Source organism: Lissotriton helveticus, chromosome 3_1 (genome assembly GCF_964261635.1).
Source record: "Lissotriton helveticus chromosome 3_1, aLisHel1.1, whole genome shotgun sequence".
Classification (NCBI taxonomy): domain Eukaryota; kingdom Metazoa; phylum Chordata; class Amphibia; order Caudata; family Salamandridae; genus Lissotriton; species Lissotriton helveticus.
In genome coordinates this window covers 559775296-559790999 of record NC_136061.1, presented here as the reverse complement: position 1 = coordinate 559790999, position 15704 = coordinate 559775296, and the positions used below count along the sequence as shown (strand labels likewise).

The following is a 15704-nucleotide window of genomic DNA, read 5'->3' as shown; positions in this document are numbered from 1 at the left end:
TGAAAAGTGTCTTTGAGCGAGAGCCACCTTGGAAACTCCAGTCCGTAAAACTGCGGACATCTCGACACAGGCAAACAGATCTAACCAAGGCTCTCCCCATTGCTGAAAGAGACCTTGCGTTTACCTCCAGATGGAGATGCCATTCGTGTTTGTCCGCCCTGGTGTTCAGAGAACCTGCCAGGGGTTGAACAACATGGTGGTAGTGTTGTCCATGAACACTTGAATCAGCTCTCCCCTTTTTAAAAGAATGAAAGGCTTTCAACGCCAAACAAATCGCTCAGGGCTCCAGCAAGTTGATGTGGAATCTGAAGTCCGGATTTCATCGGAGACCAGAGTCCTGTGATCTCCACCTCTCCCAGAAAGCCGTCCCAGCACAGAAGTGATGCAGCTGTCACTACTGCTTGATCTGGTTAGGGAAAGGAGAGGGGTCTGCCTCTGACCTAATCGTGGTTTGTTAATCAACACTGCAGATCCTCTGCAGTTATCTGCGGGATCTGAACCATGTCAGAGAGACTCCCCGTATGCTGTGCCCACAGGAACTTATGGTCCAACTGGAGAGCCCGCATATGGCATGAGTCCCAAGCAGAATGAAGGAGGCCAGGAGGCCCAGCAACCTTAGTCATTCTCACTGAAATCCAGGATACAGGCTGAAACATCGATATGAGAGCCTGAATATCCTGGACTCGCCATTTAGGAGGATAATCCAGAGACTGCACTGTTGCCAGAACAGCTTCGATGAAATGGGACATTTGAGAGGGAGTCAGGTGGGACTTTGCCACGTTGATAGTGAACCCCAGCGAATGGAGGTAGTCCGCCGTAGTCTGGAAGTGGGAGACGACAGCCTAGGGCGAGCCCGATTACAACAGTTAGTCGTCGAGATAGGGAAAGACTGGCACCACTGCCATCCGCTTGGTGAACACCCGAGGGGTGCTGGTAAGGCCAACGGGGAGCACAGTGCACTCAGGGGCGTCGCGTCAGAGACGCATGCCACATCGTGTTGTATTTTTCTGATTTCAGGATACTTCGGTCTACCGTGACTAATTACGTCTGGGGATGAAATTTTAACCTATAATACAGTGTGCTTCGTTGCAACCAGATTTGAAGGATACCTCGTCCTTCTTGAACCTCTACTACGGATGACCATATTCAAGGTGTATTACGCTGCATGTTAATACTTGCCTATTGAGATTAGTATTTTTATGGGATACCAGAATTATAGGCTTTAAGGATAGTGTTACTAATGCCCTGATGAAGTCTGTGGCTAACCGCCTCACCGATGAAACACGTGTTGGCAACCTTGTGGCTTGGAGAAATATACACTATGAAGACTGAATATTAAAGATATGTTGAACCTGGAATAAATAAGAAGAAATCACGGAAACCTGTATTCTCATATGTGCTTCTACTTTATGCGTGTTTTGTTCAGGTTAACAATTGTTGAAGAGTACCTGTTGAATACATTATGATTTTTTTTCTATATATGACAAAAGAGACTCTACGACACCACTGCACTGTACGATGTGCTACTCAACTGTATGCCACTCTAGGACACTGTGCTATACTAAACAACACTCAACGCAGCTTACTCTGTGACACGTTACTCCACTGTACAACACGCTACTTTATGACACACCACTCCACTCTACAACATTGTACTACACTCTATGCCCCTCCACTCTACGCTAATCTACTCCATGGCACTGCAAGACAGTGTATGACACGCCACTCGACGACAAGGCACTTCACTGGTAGACACACAACTTGACTCTACAAAATGACACTAAGTACAACTCGCCCTCCCCTCCTTGACACTGTATGATACACCACTCTATGACACTCCACTCAAACTGTACTTTAATCTACGCGACTACCTCTACGCCACTCCATGCCACTTTACTCCATTGTCATCAATGAAACAGTACTCCACTCTACGACACTCCACTGTAACACACTACTCTAAGACACGTCACACAAGATGTCACTTCACTCTACAACACTCTACCCCACGCTATGCCCCTTCAGTCTATGCCACTCTACCACGGGAGCACGGCAAACTGAAAATGCTCCTGCCTACCGTGAACCGCAGGTAACGCCAGTTGGCCGGCAGGACAGGGATGTGAAAATATGCGTCCTGCAAGTCCAACGCTACTATCCAGTCTCCAGGGTAGCGGGCAGCCAGGACCTGAGCCAGAATCAGCATTTTGAATTTCTCCTTCCCGAGGAAGCGATTGCCATTCAGGAGGTCCAAGATGGGGCCCAGGTCCCCCTTGTCCTTCTTGGGGACCAGAAAGTAGTGGGAATAACAACCACTCCCTACTTCCGAACTGGGAAAGCACTTGATGGCCCCCTTGGCCAAGAGGGCAGTGACTTACGACTGGAGAAGTACCAAGTGATCCCCCGACATGCGGTGGCATGGCTGGAGGGGAGGACTGAAAGGGAAGGGAGTAACCCCTGCGGATGATCTGCAACACCCACTTGTCCGTCATGATAGCGCGCCAGTGGGGGAGGTGGTGGTGGATCCTGCCACACACCGGGGTGGGGTGCTCCACAAAGCTCGAATTAGGAAGGTTTGGAGGTAGAAGCAGCGGGGGCTGACTGACCCCGCGCTGATTCCCAGACACGCCGCTGAGGAAGCTGTGACCGCAGCCGCAGTGAGGCTGGTTCTGCACAGGCTTGTTGAAGGAACGAGCCTGGGTGCCTCTGCCTTGGCCACGAAAGGATCGAAAGCCAGGAGTGGCCGGGGTCTTTGCAGAAAGGCCTAAGGACTTGGCCGTGGCCCTCAAATCCTTAAAATGCTCCAGGGCACTGTTGGCCTTGTCACCAAACAGGCGAGTGCCAGCAAAGGGCATATCCATGAGCGAGCTCTGGACATCGGGTGAGAACCCAGTAGAACGCAACCAGGCGTGGAGACGCAGCGCCATAGTTGTAGAAATCGCCCTGTCCAATGAGTCCACGGTGTCCAAACCAAACCGAATAGTAAACTTAGCCGCATCCTTACCCTCAGCAATCGCCTTGGAGGGAACACCTGAGCCACGGTATCCCACACTGCATGGGAATAACGGCCCAAAAAGCAGATGGTGTTCACTGACCGCAGCCCCAGGCTGGGCGAAGAGAACAACCGCTTACCAAACTGTTCCAGCTTTTTAAGAGTTCTTATCCGGCGGAGCCGTGGGAAAAGCACTCTGCGACGTCGAGGCCTGGATGACCAGACTCTCAAGCGTAGGATGAGTGGTCAGAAAGGCGGGATCACCAGGCGGTGACGCCTGGAAACATTCTTTTCCACAGGGGCCCCCGTGGCCGGCCGCGACCAAGTACCCAACAGGACTTCGGTGAGGGCTTCATTAAAGGGAAGAAACAGCATATGCCGTTTGGAGCACCTCAGTGAGGAGGTTAGTTTTGAGGGCCACCGTAGGAAGATCGAGGTTGAGGACCTCAGCAGCCCGACAGAGCACCATTGTGTAGGAAGCGCCCTTCTTCTTCGTAGGCGGGGGAGAAGCAAACCCCGGCTCAGAAGAAACATCGATGTCACCTGCGTCCTCCAGATCGTCCACCAGTCCTGCTCTGAGTCACACTGCTGGGCAAGAGGGTCCTCGGACCCCTCCCAGTCATCCTCCACCTCCACGGCAGGCGGAGCCGGTCGCGGCAGTAGAGCCGGAGAGGGGACAAATGGCATTGCAAACGGCGCCTTGAACGGCGCCGGCAGGGGCCCGTCCAGCGCCGCATCCCAATGCGGATCCGAGGCAGGAACAAAATGGTCCTGGAACCGGGGCAAGGGTGGAACGAACAGCACCCACTGCAACGCCGGAGGTGGAGCCGAGGGCGGTGCTGGGGCTGGAGCCGGCAGCGCTGGACCTCGTGGTGCTGGGGCCAGAGCCTACGATGAAGGATCCTGTGGCGCGGAGCTGGATCCGCCGGCAGCGCCGACGGGCCAACAGGATCTGGACACGGGACCGTGGGGCCCGAAGGCGCGAGCCTGAGACCTAAAAAGGACCCGGGTAGGGCGAGTAGGCCGCAGGACTCCCAGGCTCCAAGGGAGCCGCAGGGGCAGAAGCCCTGTCCCCCTCGTCCGCATCCGAGGACCAACGGGGGGACGTCGGAGAGCGAACACGCTTCTTTGACTTCTTTTTATGTCGTCGCTTACAGGAATCCGAGGGCGAAGACTTGGAGCCCGAGGTGCGACGACTACAGCCCCGCGAGCGGTCCCAGGAACGGTCCCTGGAGCGGCGGTGGGACGAATGCCGGGCCTCCAACAGTTTCCGGCGCAGCTCCCTTGAGGCCTTCGGGGCCACGGCTCGACAGTCCCGGCAGTCGTGATCAGACTCCAGGCAGTAGAGGCAAACATCGTGGGCGTCCGCCACTGACGGCAGGACTTAAATCCAGGCATCTCTACGTGCTCCAGGAGAACAAGAAGGGGGGTGGGAGGGGCGGGGGGGACAAAAAGTCTAAAAAGAGTAGTCAAAAAAGTGACTAAGGTATGTGCTCTATCCGGATCTGCGCTTGCTAGCGCGGAAAAAGAAAGAACTGACGTCAGCGTGCATGGGTGGCGCCTAAGTAGTCTCCGTGACGTCATCTCGGCGCATACGACGCCAGCGATGGACGCGGAGCCGCAGGACGCCACCTACTGACGCGCAGGGGTACTGCTAAGCAAAACTTTCCAGATCCAGTCTGACGCCTGGGGATATTCTAAGGTAAGGAAACTATCACTAAGATGTCTCTTTCAGATCTGGAGCTTTGAGAATGGGTGCTGAGCACATTGTCTCCATCAGGGTGTCAAAAGCCTTTTGACAGCACACAGTCCAGTTTACCTTCTTTGGTTGCTTCTTGGAGGTAGGTTCTGCCACAATGGTACCATATCCCTTCACACACCTACTGTAGTACCTAGTCAAGCCAAGGAATGACCAAACTTGAATGAGTTGTTGGAGCTTCCTGGCCCACAATGGTCTGGATCTTGGGCTGTAAAAGTTGAACTTGGCCTCCACCTACAAGGTGGTCCCTGCACTATCTGGCACTTACTTGGCTTGCTAGTGAGGCCTTCAGTTTGCAGAGCCTCAAAGACCTTTCCAAGGTGGATCAGGTGATCTTGCAAAGTGGAACTACAGACAGTAATATTGTCCAGATATGCTGCACTAAAATTCTCTAAACCAACAAGGACTTTATTCACCACCCTTTGGAAGGAGGCAGGGGCATTCTTTAATCCAAACAACATAAGAGTGAACTAGAAATGTGAATCTGGGGTCGAGAATGCGGTCTTTCCTTTTGCTCCTGGTGCAATGCCAATCTGACAGTACCCGGATGTCAAATCGTAGGTACTGAAACATTTGGTTACTCCCCAATCAATCAATCAACTCATCAGCCCTTGGTATAGGGTGTCATAGCGACAACATTGAGACCTCTATAGTACACATAACATTTCAGCTCTGGTTTCCCACCCTTGGAATAAGGCTTGGGGTCTAAGAACACTGGGCTAACCAAGGGACTATCAGAGGGCTGAATCATCCCTAAACTCCTGCATCTTGCTGACTTCAGCCCTGAAGTTTTCCTAAAATTGGTCAGACTGTCTTTGGATTTTGTTTTTGACAGGAGTGCTGTCTCTAGTGTCCATCTCATGGCTACATCAGCGCGTTTGACCAGGAGTTAGGCAAAAGAGCTGAGCATATTGCTCCAGGACATGCCTCCAGTCAGTTTGCTGTTGGGCATTGAGGGTGTCTGAGAAGACAACTCCTTCCACTGACCCATCTTTTTGGCTGTAGGAGAGAAGGTCAGGGAGAGGTTCACTCTTTGCTTCCTGACAGTCATCAGTGACCATTGGCATTACCACATCAGCCCGGTCATAGAAATGTTTCAGGCTGTTGACATGGATGACACTGCTAGGGCTCCTGCAAGTGCCTTGGTAAACCAAGTAGATAAAGTCACCTTTCCTTTCAAGTCTAGGGTAGGGACCTCTCCCAATACCTTCTGCCCTGGTTGGAACTCCACCTGTGCAGCCTTTTGGTCGTACCAGATCATCTGGAGCTCTTGGCTGGTTCAAGGGTTCTGGTTGCTTTACCCATGTATTTACCCATCCTTGAACATAGGCCCAGCACATAGTCCACAATGTCTTGCTTAGGCTCTTTTAGAGGTCTCTTCCCCCACCATCCACCACTAAACGTAGTGGTACCCTCAAGGGATGACCAAACAGAAGTTCAATGGGACTGAAGCAGATCTTTCTCAATACCAAGAAAGGGATATTTTAGGAAAGAAGAAAACAGTCTGCAGAAATGGGGAGGGTCAATAAGGAACCTGCAGCTATATCCTGTCTCTACCAGATAAGGTGTTACAGAAGGTAAGTAACTTGTTCACCTTATAGAGATTCCTTATTTTTTTTATTTATTTTTTGTTAGGTTTGTAAAGCGCGACAGCTACCCAAAAAGGGTTTCCCAGCGCTAAAGAAAAAGATAGCAGATGAAAAGGTAATAAAACTCGGATACGAGGCCAAATCAGGAAATTATTGATTAAACAGCCAGGTCTTTATGGCTCTGCAGAACTGTACATAGCTTGTTTCTGTACGTAAATAAATAGGGAGGGAGTTCCACAACTTTGGTCCCAAAAGCGAGAAGGATCTACCACCCATCCTGGCTAAACGAAACCTGGGCACGCTGAAAAGGCCCTGCGATGAGGATCTCAAACAGCAGGCAGGGAGGGAGGTAGGTATGTACCAAAGATTGAATATATCTGGGGGCAGAGCCGAATTTGATTTTGTGCATGAGACTCAGGGTCTTGAACTTGACTCTGTTTTCAACTCTGAGCCAATGCAATGTCTTGAGATGACCTGACATGCTCTCTCTTCTATTGCACTTGCACAGCAGTCTAGCAGCGGCATTTTGCACAAGCTGAAGACGTCTCAAAACAGCCTGCGAAGATCCTAGATAAAGGACGTTTCCGTAGTCAAGCTGCGAGGTGATGAGGGCATTGACTACAGACTTTTGCGTGTCCTCGGGCAGCATCCAAATGATTTTTCTAAGCCACCTCAAGATGGTGAAGCACGTGGCTGTTAGCTTCTTAACTTGAGGCAGCATAGTAAGGCCTTTATCAAGGATAATGCCCACATTTCTCACTTGGTCCGACCGACTGGGAAGAGATCCCAATACAGGAGGCAAATGTCTTGTGTTCCAAAGATCCGGGTTGGAGCCCAGGATTAAAACCTCAGTTTTATCACCGTTGAGCTTCAACAGGTTTTCCGTCATCCAAATTGCGATTTTGCTTAGACCCGCCTGCAGCGGAGATCCAGAATCACATTCTACATTCGATAGTGAGAAAATAATTTGCGAATCATCCGCATAAGTAAACATGGTCAAGCCTTCAGATTCAGCAATCTGCGCAAGTGGGGAGACATACAAATTAAAAAGCAAAGGGCTAAGCACCGAGCCCTGAGGGACTCCATAAGGGGATCTATGGATATTGGAGGACCCGGTGTTCGAGGTAATTTCAAAGGTTCTTTGAGTAAAAAAAGAGGCAATCCAATCCAAGGCCTTGCCTCTAATGCCCATGTCAAAGAGGGATTTTAACAGAATTTTATGGGAGATGGTATCAAACGCTGCGCAGAGGTCAAGTAGGATCAGCGCAGCAGAGTCCCCTTTGTCTATTAAGTGACGCAGATATTCGGACACTCCCAGTAGAGTTGTCTCTGTTGAGAAACCCGACCGAAAACCTGACTGCGTAGGATGGAATATGTTATTGAATTATGTATAATGGGCGAGATGACTTTGAAGAAAGCAGGCAGAAGGGAGATAGGACGAAAGTTAGCCAAAATTTTAGGGTCTGCCGTTGGTTTCTTCAGCAGAGGTGAAACCATGGCGTGTTTCCACAAAGAGGGAACCGTAGCCAAGGACAGAGAATGATTTAGTGCCTTGCAGATCACAGAGAGTTGCTGGGAGTCAAGGAGTTTGAGGATAGAGATTGGGAGAGAGTCGACTGGAGACCCAGATTTCACTTTCCCTAGTATCTCTTTCAAACCTTGCATATTCATCTCAGGCCAGTAATTAAGTGGCTCATAAGACAGGTCTGTCTGTAAAGAAAAATCTGCATTCCCCGAGCCAGTGTCAGAGTTACTTACAACATGCTCCAAATGTTGTTTGGAAATGTCGGTATAGATAGTCTCAATCTTGCTAATGAAAAAGCAAGCCAGATCTTCGCATTGGACATTGCTCAAGGGAAGAGGTTCAGCTATAGTTTGAGAGCCTGCTAGCTCTTTAACTAAGTTAAAAAGTGTTCTAGATTTATTTGTGGCTTCCGAAATAGTCTTTGCCACGAAGCCTGCTCTAGCTGTAGTACAGTCTTTATGATAAAGCCTGAGTTCCCTCCTGTAATTCAGGCCCGCCGCTGGAGAGTAGTCTTTCCTCCAGAGGCGCTCCAGGCGTTTACATTTCGATTTTATAGCTTTCAGTGAGTCGTTGAACCACAGCGCCGGGGAGTTATGTGCCATGACTTTCTTATGTGCAGATGGCAAGCAGGCATCGATGACCTTCATAAGCCATCTGTCAGTTTTTACAGCTACTGTTTCCATGTCGTCCGACTCTACCACCACATCGTGTGACACTGCATCTAGAGTGGACTTAAGAAGATTCAGGTCGAGTTTCTTCCAATTCCTTTTTCCATACTGGACTATAGGATTGGAAGAAGCAGGATTCACAGGGACAGGAAGGTTAAATTTGGTGAGAAAGTGATCTGACCAGTGTAGGGGCAGGGCGGGAAAGCATTGAAGCCGGGGAAGGCTGGAAAAAATGGGGTCCAGTAAATGGCCGCCTCTATGAGTGGCACCCGTATTGTACAACATGATGTTCATTGCTGCCAGATCATCAATCAAATTTAATCCTTGGTTATTCTGAGGGTCATCTAGATGAATAAATACCTTACCTTTAAATTAAATACTAAAGCTACCTAGCTGGAGGAGGGTCTGTGAACTGATCTTACTAAACATCCCTGAATTGGACTAATCGGTCGATTATATGACAGGAGAGACCGGGGAATCTTAGGAATTGAGGGGAGCAAGAGCATATGCTCCACTGTACGAACTGTGGTAAGGACCACAGGCAACTAAAGTCATAACATCATTGAAAAGCATCGAAAGAGCATTAGCTATGGCAGAGGAACCAAAAATGTGTCTGAAGACAGTAGTTAAAATAAAGATAATACTAGTTCGCTCTTATGGGGGAACTAACCCATGTGCAACCGTTTGTTGGGGAACAAAAGCAAACCGGCGATGCCATTGAGCTAAAGCTACTTGCCTCAAAAAAACATTATTTAAGTGAAATATGCTCCGTAGAGAAGCAAAGAAAAGGAATCCAAGAATCCTTCCACGATAGAAATAGCATTACGCAATGCTCTAATAGAATATGTCAAGATAGCAAAACAACTATTGGTTGTCCGGAGCAAAAAAACTACCAGAGCTACCCAAGCAACTGACCATTCTGTTTACCATACGATTAAGACCTGGGAGGGGTTGAAACAAGTCATGGTGGATGTCCGCTGGAATAAAATACCATGTGCCGAGATATCGGATTCTGTGGCTCGCTGACACTTTCGGATGCAGAGGGAGTTTGAAGATATATATACATTTATTAGATTTAAGTAATGAGGGGAAGCGCACACACTCCCCCCTAAGCTCCGGGGACCACCACCTCCCCAGGGCAACTTCTAGCTAAGGAGGGCGTCCCCCTCCCCCTTCTGGAGCCATACATAGTCCTGTGGACCGCCACCCCACAGGCCGGCTTCTGCTATGTTCTGGGGTGCCCACTCCTGTGACACAGATGTTTGCAATGGCTTGGCGGGAGCATCATAGCAAAATGTGCTCCGCTTTGAGCAAGTGAGAGCATTTTGCTCTCTTGGAAGCTGAAGAATCATAGGGGCCAAGAAGCCCTCTTATTAACACTAGTAAGTGTGAGACAGTGGATTCGTGAAAGCTGGTCAGAGGTTAAAATAACCAAAGAATTTCACTGAAAAAAACAAAGTTTACAGGAACGTTATAGTTAGGAAATAGAATTAATAAAAACCTTAGGAATTCTCCTTTTCATTTGAGGCATTCTTGACTCAGTGCAGCTCTGCACCAATGCTCCGGAGCAGCGAGCCCAGGATATTCAGGCTATGATTTTGACACCTCAGCCTTCATCCTGGATTTCAGTGGGACTAACTCTGAGGCTGCTGGTTCTCATGGCCTCCTGCATCCTGCTGTGGAAGCATGCCCGATGGCACATGCAGGCTCAGCAGTGAGACCTGAAATCCCAGTGGGTGCAGCATCAGGGAAATCTCACCGACCTGATTCAGATTTTAGAGGGGACTGCACAAAATTTGCAGTAGTGGCTGACGAACTGCGACTGGCCCAGCAGCAGAGCCCTCTCCCTTCCCCACCCGGAGCGGACAGTGGTGGCCGATATATCATTCTTGGGTGAAAAAGGAGTGCCTGAGAGGGTGATCAGGTGTGACTTCGGCATGTTGATTTGCCATTTAGGATCATCATTTTGCTAACCTATATTACAAGAAAAAGTTTCAGAACTAGGCCCTGCTACCTTTTCAAGGAGACTAATCACCCTGATATATTTCCTTCTAAAGCAACTGTTAGAGTCTTCAGCATGGTGTTCCAGGAAATGCATATACTTGTATAGAGCTTAAAAATGTTACCTCAGTTCTGATACACTGGGTTCAATAGTCACTAGACATGATTTATCTGCCCCCTCTGCCCATGATTTTGAGTTAGTTTGCCCTGAAAATTAAAAGTTCCAAGACAGGTGTGATTATTGCATTTTTCAGAGCTGAAAATGTGTGTGCCACAATGCTTTTACTACAAGGTGCTGTCATTCTTGAGTATTTGCCACTCCATCCCACACTTTCCTGGGACCTTCAGCTCCTCTGAATTCTATTCATGAGGCTGTGGCGGCTAGCAGGTGACCCACGGTTTACCCATTTCAGAGGATACACCAGCAGGTGTCTATAATATTTATTACATCTATAACTCTTTCCCTTCATATGATTATGCTGGGCCCATGTGCTGTAGTTCCCGCTTTACCTCTTGATAATACGGATTTGGAGCTATTACATACGCTTTTATTCATCACAGTTAAAATTACACTCACAGAATGGAAATCTTTCATCTTACCATAATTGGTGGGCTTGGGTGTCATATCTTGTAGAGCTCATACTCTTATTGAAAGAAAACATTATCCACCTTCAATTGCTAGCAATGTATGCCATTCTTTGGATAATTATATGGTTTTGTCTACTCGGGGCTTGGTAGCTCAACATCCTTTTGGGTCCCTCTCTTGTTTTAACCATTATATGTGTGGCAAATGCCCCATTGCACCCTCCTCCCCACTAATATCATTTCCTCCTCCTCTCCTAATCTTTCTCGTTCCCTTCTCATTTCTTTCCCCTTACTGACGTGTTCTATTTACTAAGCAACACACATTCTATCATGTATGACTTTCCTGAACCAAATGATGATCTTTCTTCTGTCACATTTTCCTTGGGATTATAATTACTACTTTCATGATATTTACATGATCATTTGTATATGATAACTCACTATCCTTTTCATCCTAGCTCAAATATTGCTTGTCATGTAATCCATTTTAACTCCTTACTTGTATGCATCAATTTCTGATTTGTATGTATCGCTGTGACTTCGAAATACAATATAATATTTGAATACAAGAAGGTACACCAGCAGTTTTTTGTGGGGGATGATTGAAGTATGCCAAGTCTGTTTTTGTGGTGGAACTTATTTTTCTCCAGAGATGGATTTATTGGGTAGTGAGGGATAAGAGCACCCACGACACCTTCGCAGTGTCTCACTATACTCCTGGTCTAAATCTAAGCAATACTGAGACAAAGCATTGACCACGTACTTACTTTCCTGGGACCTTCAGCTCATCTGGATGCTGTGCATGAGGGCGTAGTGGCTTGCGGATGACCTTCACATTCCCAATTCAGAAGGAAATACCACCTGTTTTTATAAAGGATGTCTGAGGTTTACTATGTCTTTGTGTGCAGAACCTTTTTATTCCAAAGGTGGATCTGTTGGGGGGTGGGGGTGGGCTCTCACTCTACTTTCCTAGTCCCCAGACCCTCACTCCTCCCCTGGTCCAAATCTATACACTACTGAGACAAAGTCTATTGCTCCTAGAGTACCAGTGAAGGAGGCCCCAATGTGCAGTTCACCTATGTCTCTTAGTAAACACACTTTCATTGAGACAGGCCAATCACACATCGCCTGTGGGCAGATGTCCTTGCCAGGCCAGGCCGCGCCTAAATCCCCTCCTATCAGGGATTACTATGAGGACACCCTTCTCAACCACCAACGGTCAACCGGCCCAACTCGTTTGGAAACAAATTTGTGTCAACAATGGATATAGGACTACAAATACAAACATAAGAAAGCGTAAAGATTAGCTGACAAGTTGATGCTTATTTCACCACACACAAACAAACCTACCATGTCAAGAAGTAGATACACAGATTCTCGGTTCCTTGTAGTTGTTTTATCTGTTTCCTGGCCAATTTTCAGTAAACTTGAGGATGCAAGCTGGGAAGAAAAAAAAAGTGTTTATCCTCTCTATTTTCAAGTTGATCACCTGTAACTTTAAGCACGAATAAAATTTATATTTAAATATTGCATGACTGTAGCATTATTTTTAATAACTTCTATGGATCCCAATAGAAATATTAAAATGTGGCCTGATGGTGAACACAGAACAAAGAAAACGAAAGAATACAGCTCATTATAAAATCGGTCCTACAGTCAAAAACTAGTATTACTTATGGGAATTTAATGCATTATTTATACATTAGATGATTATGAATACTTCAGGATGGGAAATTCGGATTAAGAAAGGCATTGGCTCCAAGTAAGACTGAATCATGTTGTGATTAACACGTGGTATTTAAATATTAAGTTTGCAGGGGAACGTGTTTCAAATGGTTAATGAACTGCATCACAACTGATGATTTAAACAAGGATGGCTTGTCTGGAAAACGCAGAAAGGCAGAAAGGGCCAACAAATATTCTTTTCAAGTGCCCAAAGCAAGGTCTTGTTGGGGTAAAGACAGAACAAACAAATGTCTGAAAGCTTCGGTTGTAAGGGCGGTATCATCCCAGAAAATGTGTCCCAATGCCCAGCATAGATGGGTTTCATTGAATCGTATCTGGCAGTGAGGATTTCAGTGAGGCAACAAAAATGCAGTCCATTGCGCAGCTCAATCGCCATGCTAGGAGAGCAAGTTGTGGAGGTTCGGATGAAGGACCATGACCTGTTGCTGGAGACATGAGATCCACTCAAAGTGATAGTCTGATTGAATAACAGATTCTCAAGCTCTGGCGTACTTAGTGCAACACAATCCTGGTACAGCCTGGGGCAATTAGGCTGACTTGGGCTTGTCTTTATTGATCTTCTTCAGAAATCTGGTTAGGAGAGGTAGTATTAGGAAGATGTTGAGTAGTCTCTTGCTCTATTCCAACCAGAATGATTGCATTTGTGGAAACGCAAATCCAGAAAACCGTAGACATTAAGCATTTTGTCTGGTGGTGGACAGAGCTCTACCCACCGATCGAATATGCCCTTCGCCACCTTGAGATGCAGACACCATGATCTGCCAGATGTCCGCTCAATTGGTTTGCTCTGGCACTCAGGGACCCTTCCAGGTGGTTGGCTAGTAGAAAGATGTTTTGCTGCTCCAGCCACCTTCAGACACTTAAAGCCTCTTTGCACATCAGCCAGGACACGCACTCCAGCCTGCTTGTTGCAGTACCGCATGCTGGTGGTGTTGTCCTTGAGAATCATGCGCCGATAGACAACAGGAAAGCTTTTAGGAGCAAACAAATGGCCTCATGCTGCAGACCATTTATTTGGAATCATGCTCTGTGCTGGAGACCGGAGGCCTCTGATCTCCACCTTACTTAGATGAGCCCTTTTACCCCCAATGTATCTGTAGTAAGCTTTCACTTTAATTCATGTCAAGTTGTTATTAGAATGTATTTACTGGTGCTTGGTTACCTTAGAATGTCCTATGGTGATTCTTGAGGTGATGTTTGTTAGAGCCAGTTGATCGTTACACTGGCTCTCTTTCCATGTAACATAATAAATCTACTCAAGACAATAATATTTGTTTATTGCAAATTACTACATTTTCGTGGCGACGATCGTTACATGGAGAACCCACATGTGCAGTAATTTCTTCAAGAAGCAGATTCATCTTTCTTCTATCAAGTCTGGATTCCTTTGAGTTTATCTACATCTTCATTTCATACTTCAGAGTCTATTGCTATTTTCATTGGATCGACTTTCATCCAAAAACTGCAGCTGTCACAGTAGGGCGTTCTTTTTTCTTCTTTTTCATCACGCTCCTGCTGCTGAGTTTCTAAGCTGAGGAAATAATTTTGTCCGTGTACTCTAATGACTCTCTTTCGGCTGGAAGATTTAACTTATCCACCAGGTGTCACTATTGCTTTTGGAATTCATGTTTTATAAGCCTTGATCGTTTTACCGAGCGTAATAATTAACCTTTTTGGATTTGCTCATGAAAGACGATCCGGTGTCTTAAAGGCTTTTTAAACGTGTGTTTTCCGTGTGCGAGGACAAGTTTATGCTGGTGGTGGGTGTAGTGATGTAAATGATGATCAGGTCACGTAGGTTCTTGTAGAAAGATGTATTTATTATTTAAGTTGACATGAGGTGGTAGTTCAAAATAGTAAGAGTAATTCCAAGGTAAATCCCCACCAGGAGCTGTCACCAGTCAGCTCAATCCTCATCTCCCAACTGACTCTAGCATCAGAGCATAACATTCCAAACAGTCATCCTGTGTGGTAACATTCCATTTGATGACATAGGTAAAACAACTAGAAAGCCAACACTACATATCTTCCTCTTTTATACATTTTGCAATTGCAACCAAAAGTTAAGATGTGAACAAAGCAATTACAAGTAACGTAAGGTACGAAGAAACGGGAGTAGAAATGGCAAACACAATCATAAGAATGGTTGACATAAGAATAAATAAATGGTGAAAGTTTAAATAGATAAGAATCAAGAGAAGTTTTGATTAGAGATGACTAAAAGAAAGAATTAGGAAACGAGAGTAAACTTAAAAGAATGAACACAAGACACATCTCCTCCCTAGGGAATAAAGAGGAAAGATTATACAAGAGTGAAAACCAACACAAACGTTAAGAGGAGCACAACATTCAACAACTGGCCATATTGGAGGAATTGTGAACCATAAACGAATGGGTGAACGGTAGAAACACATCAAGAATGAATAAAAAGAGAAATATATATATATATATATATTACCTACTGGCGGTCGCCAGTAGGTATATATAGTTAGGATTTTTTCTCTATGGGTTTTTTGAAAATTCTATGTCTAATAACTTTGGCGTTTGTGGACGGAATTGGCTGAAATTTTCAGGAAAATGGCACATTTTGTTTCTGAGCAGCCCTTGAAAATTTGGGGGGGGTTTGTCAAGGGGGGGCTGAGAAAAAAGGGGGGTCCCAAAACGTGTTTTTAACATTGAGTTTTCCATAGGGCGGTTGGCCTCACTTTTAGCCCGAACGGGTGAATGGATTTGCACGAAACTTGGCAAAATTGTAGGGACTGGTAGCCCGATGTGCCTTTTGTAGGTCTCAATATATGTGCTACAGTGGATTTCGAGAAATTAACGTTTAAAAAAAGATATATAT

General features: G+C 46.5%; 1 protein-coding gene across 1 annotated transcript in view; it reads right to left on the bottom strand.

Annotated features, from left to right (window-relative positions):
• The window catches only part of NCKAP1 (NCK associated protein 1), a 577107-nt gene that overhangs the window by 11292 nt on the left and 550111 nt on the right, over positions 1-15704 (bottom strand). The window contains exon 30 of the mRNA XM_078680487.1: positions 12464-12553. Within this exon, the coding sequence (XP_078536613.1) occupies positions 12464-12553 (90 nt within the window). The remainder of the gene's footprint in view (positions 1-12463; positions 12554-15704) is intronic.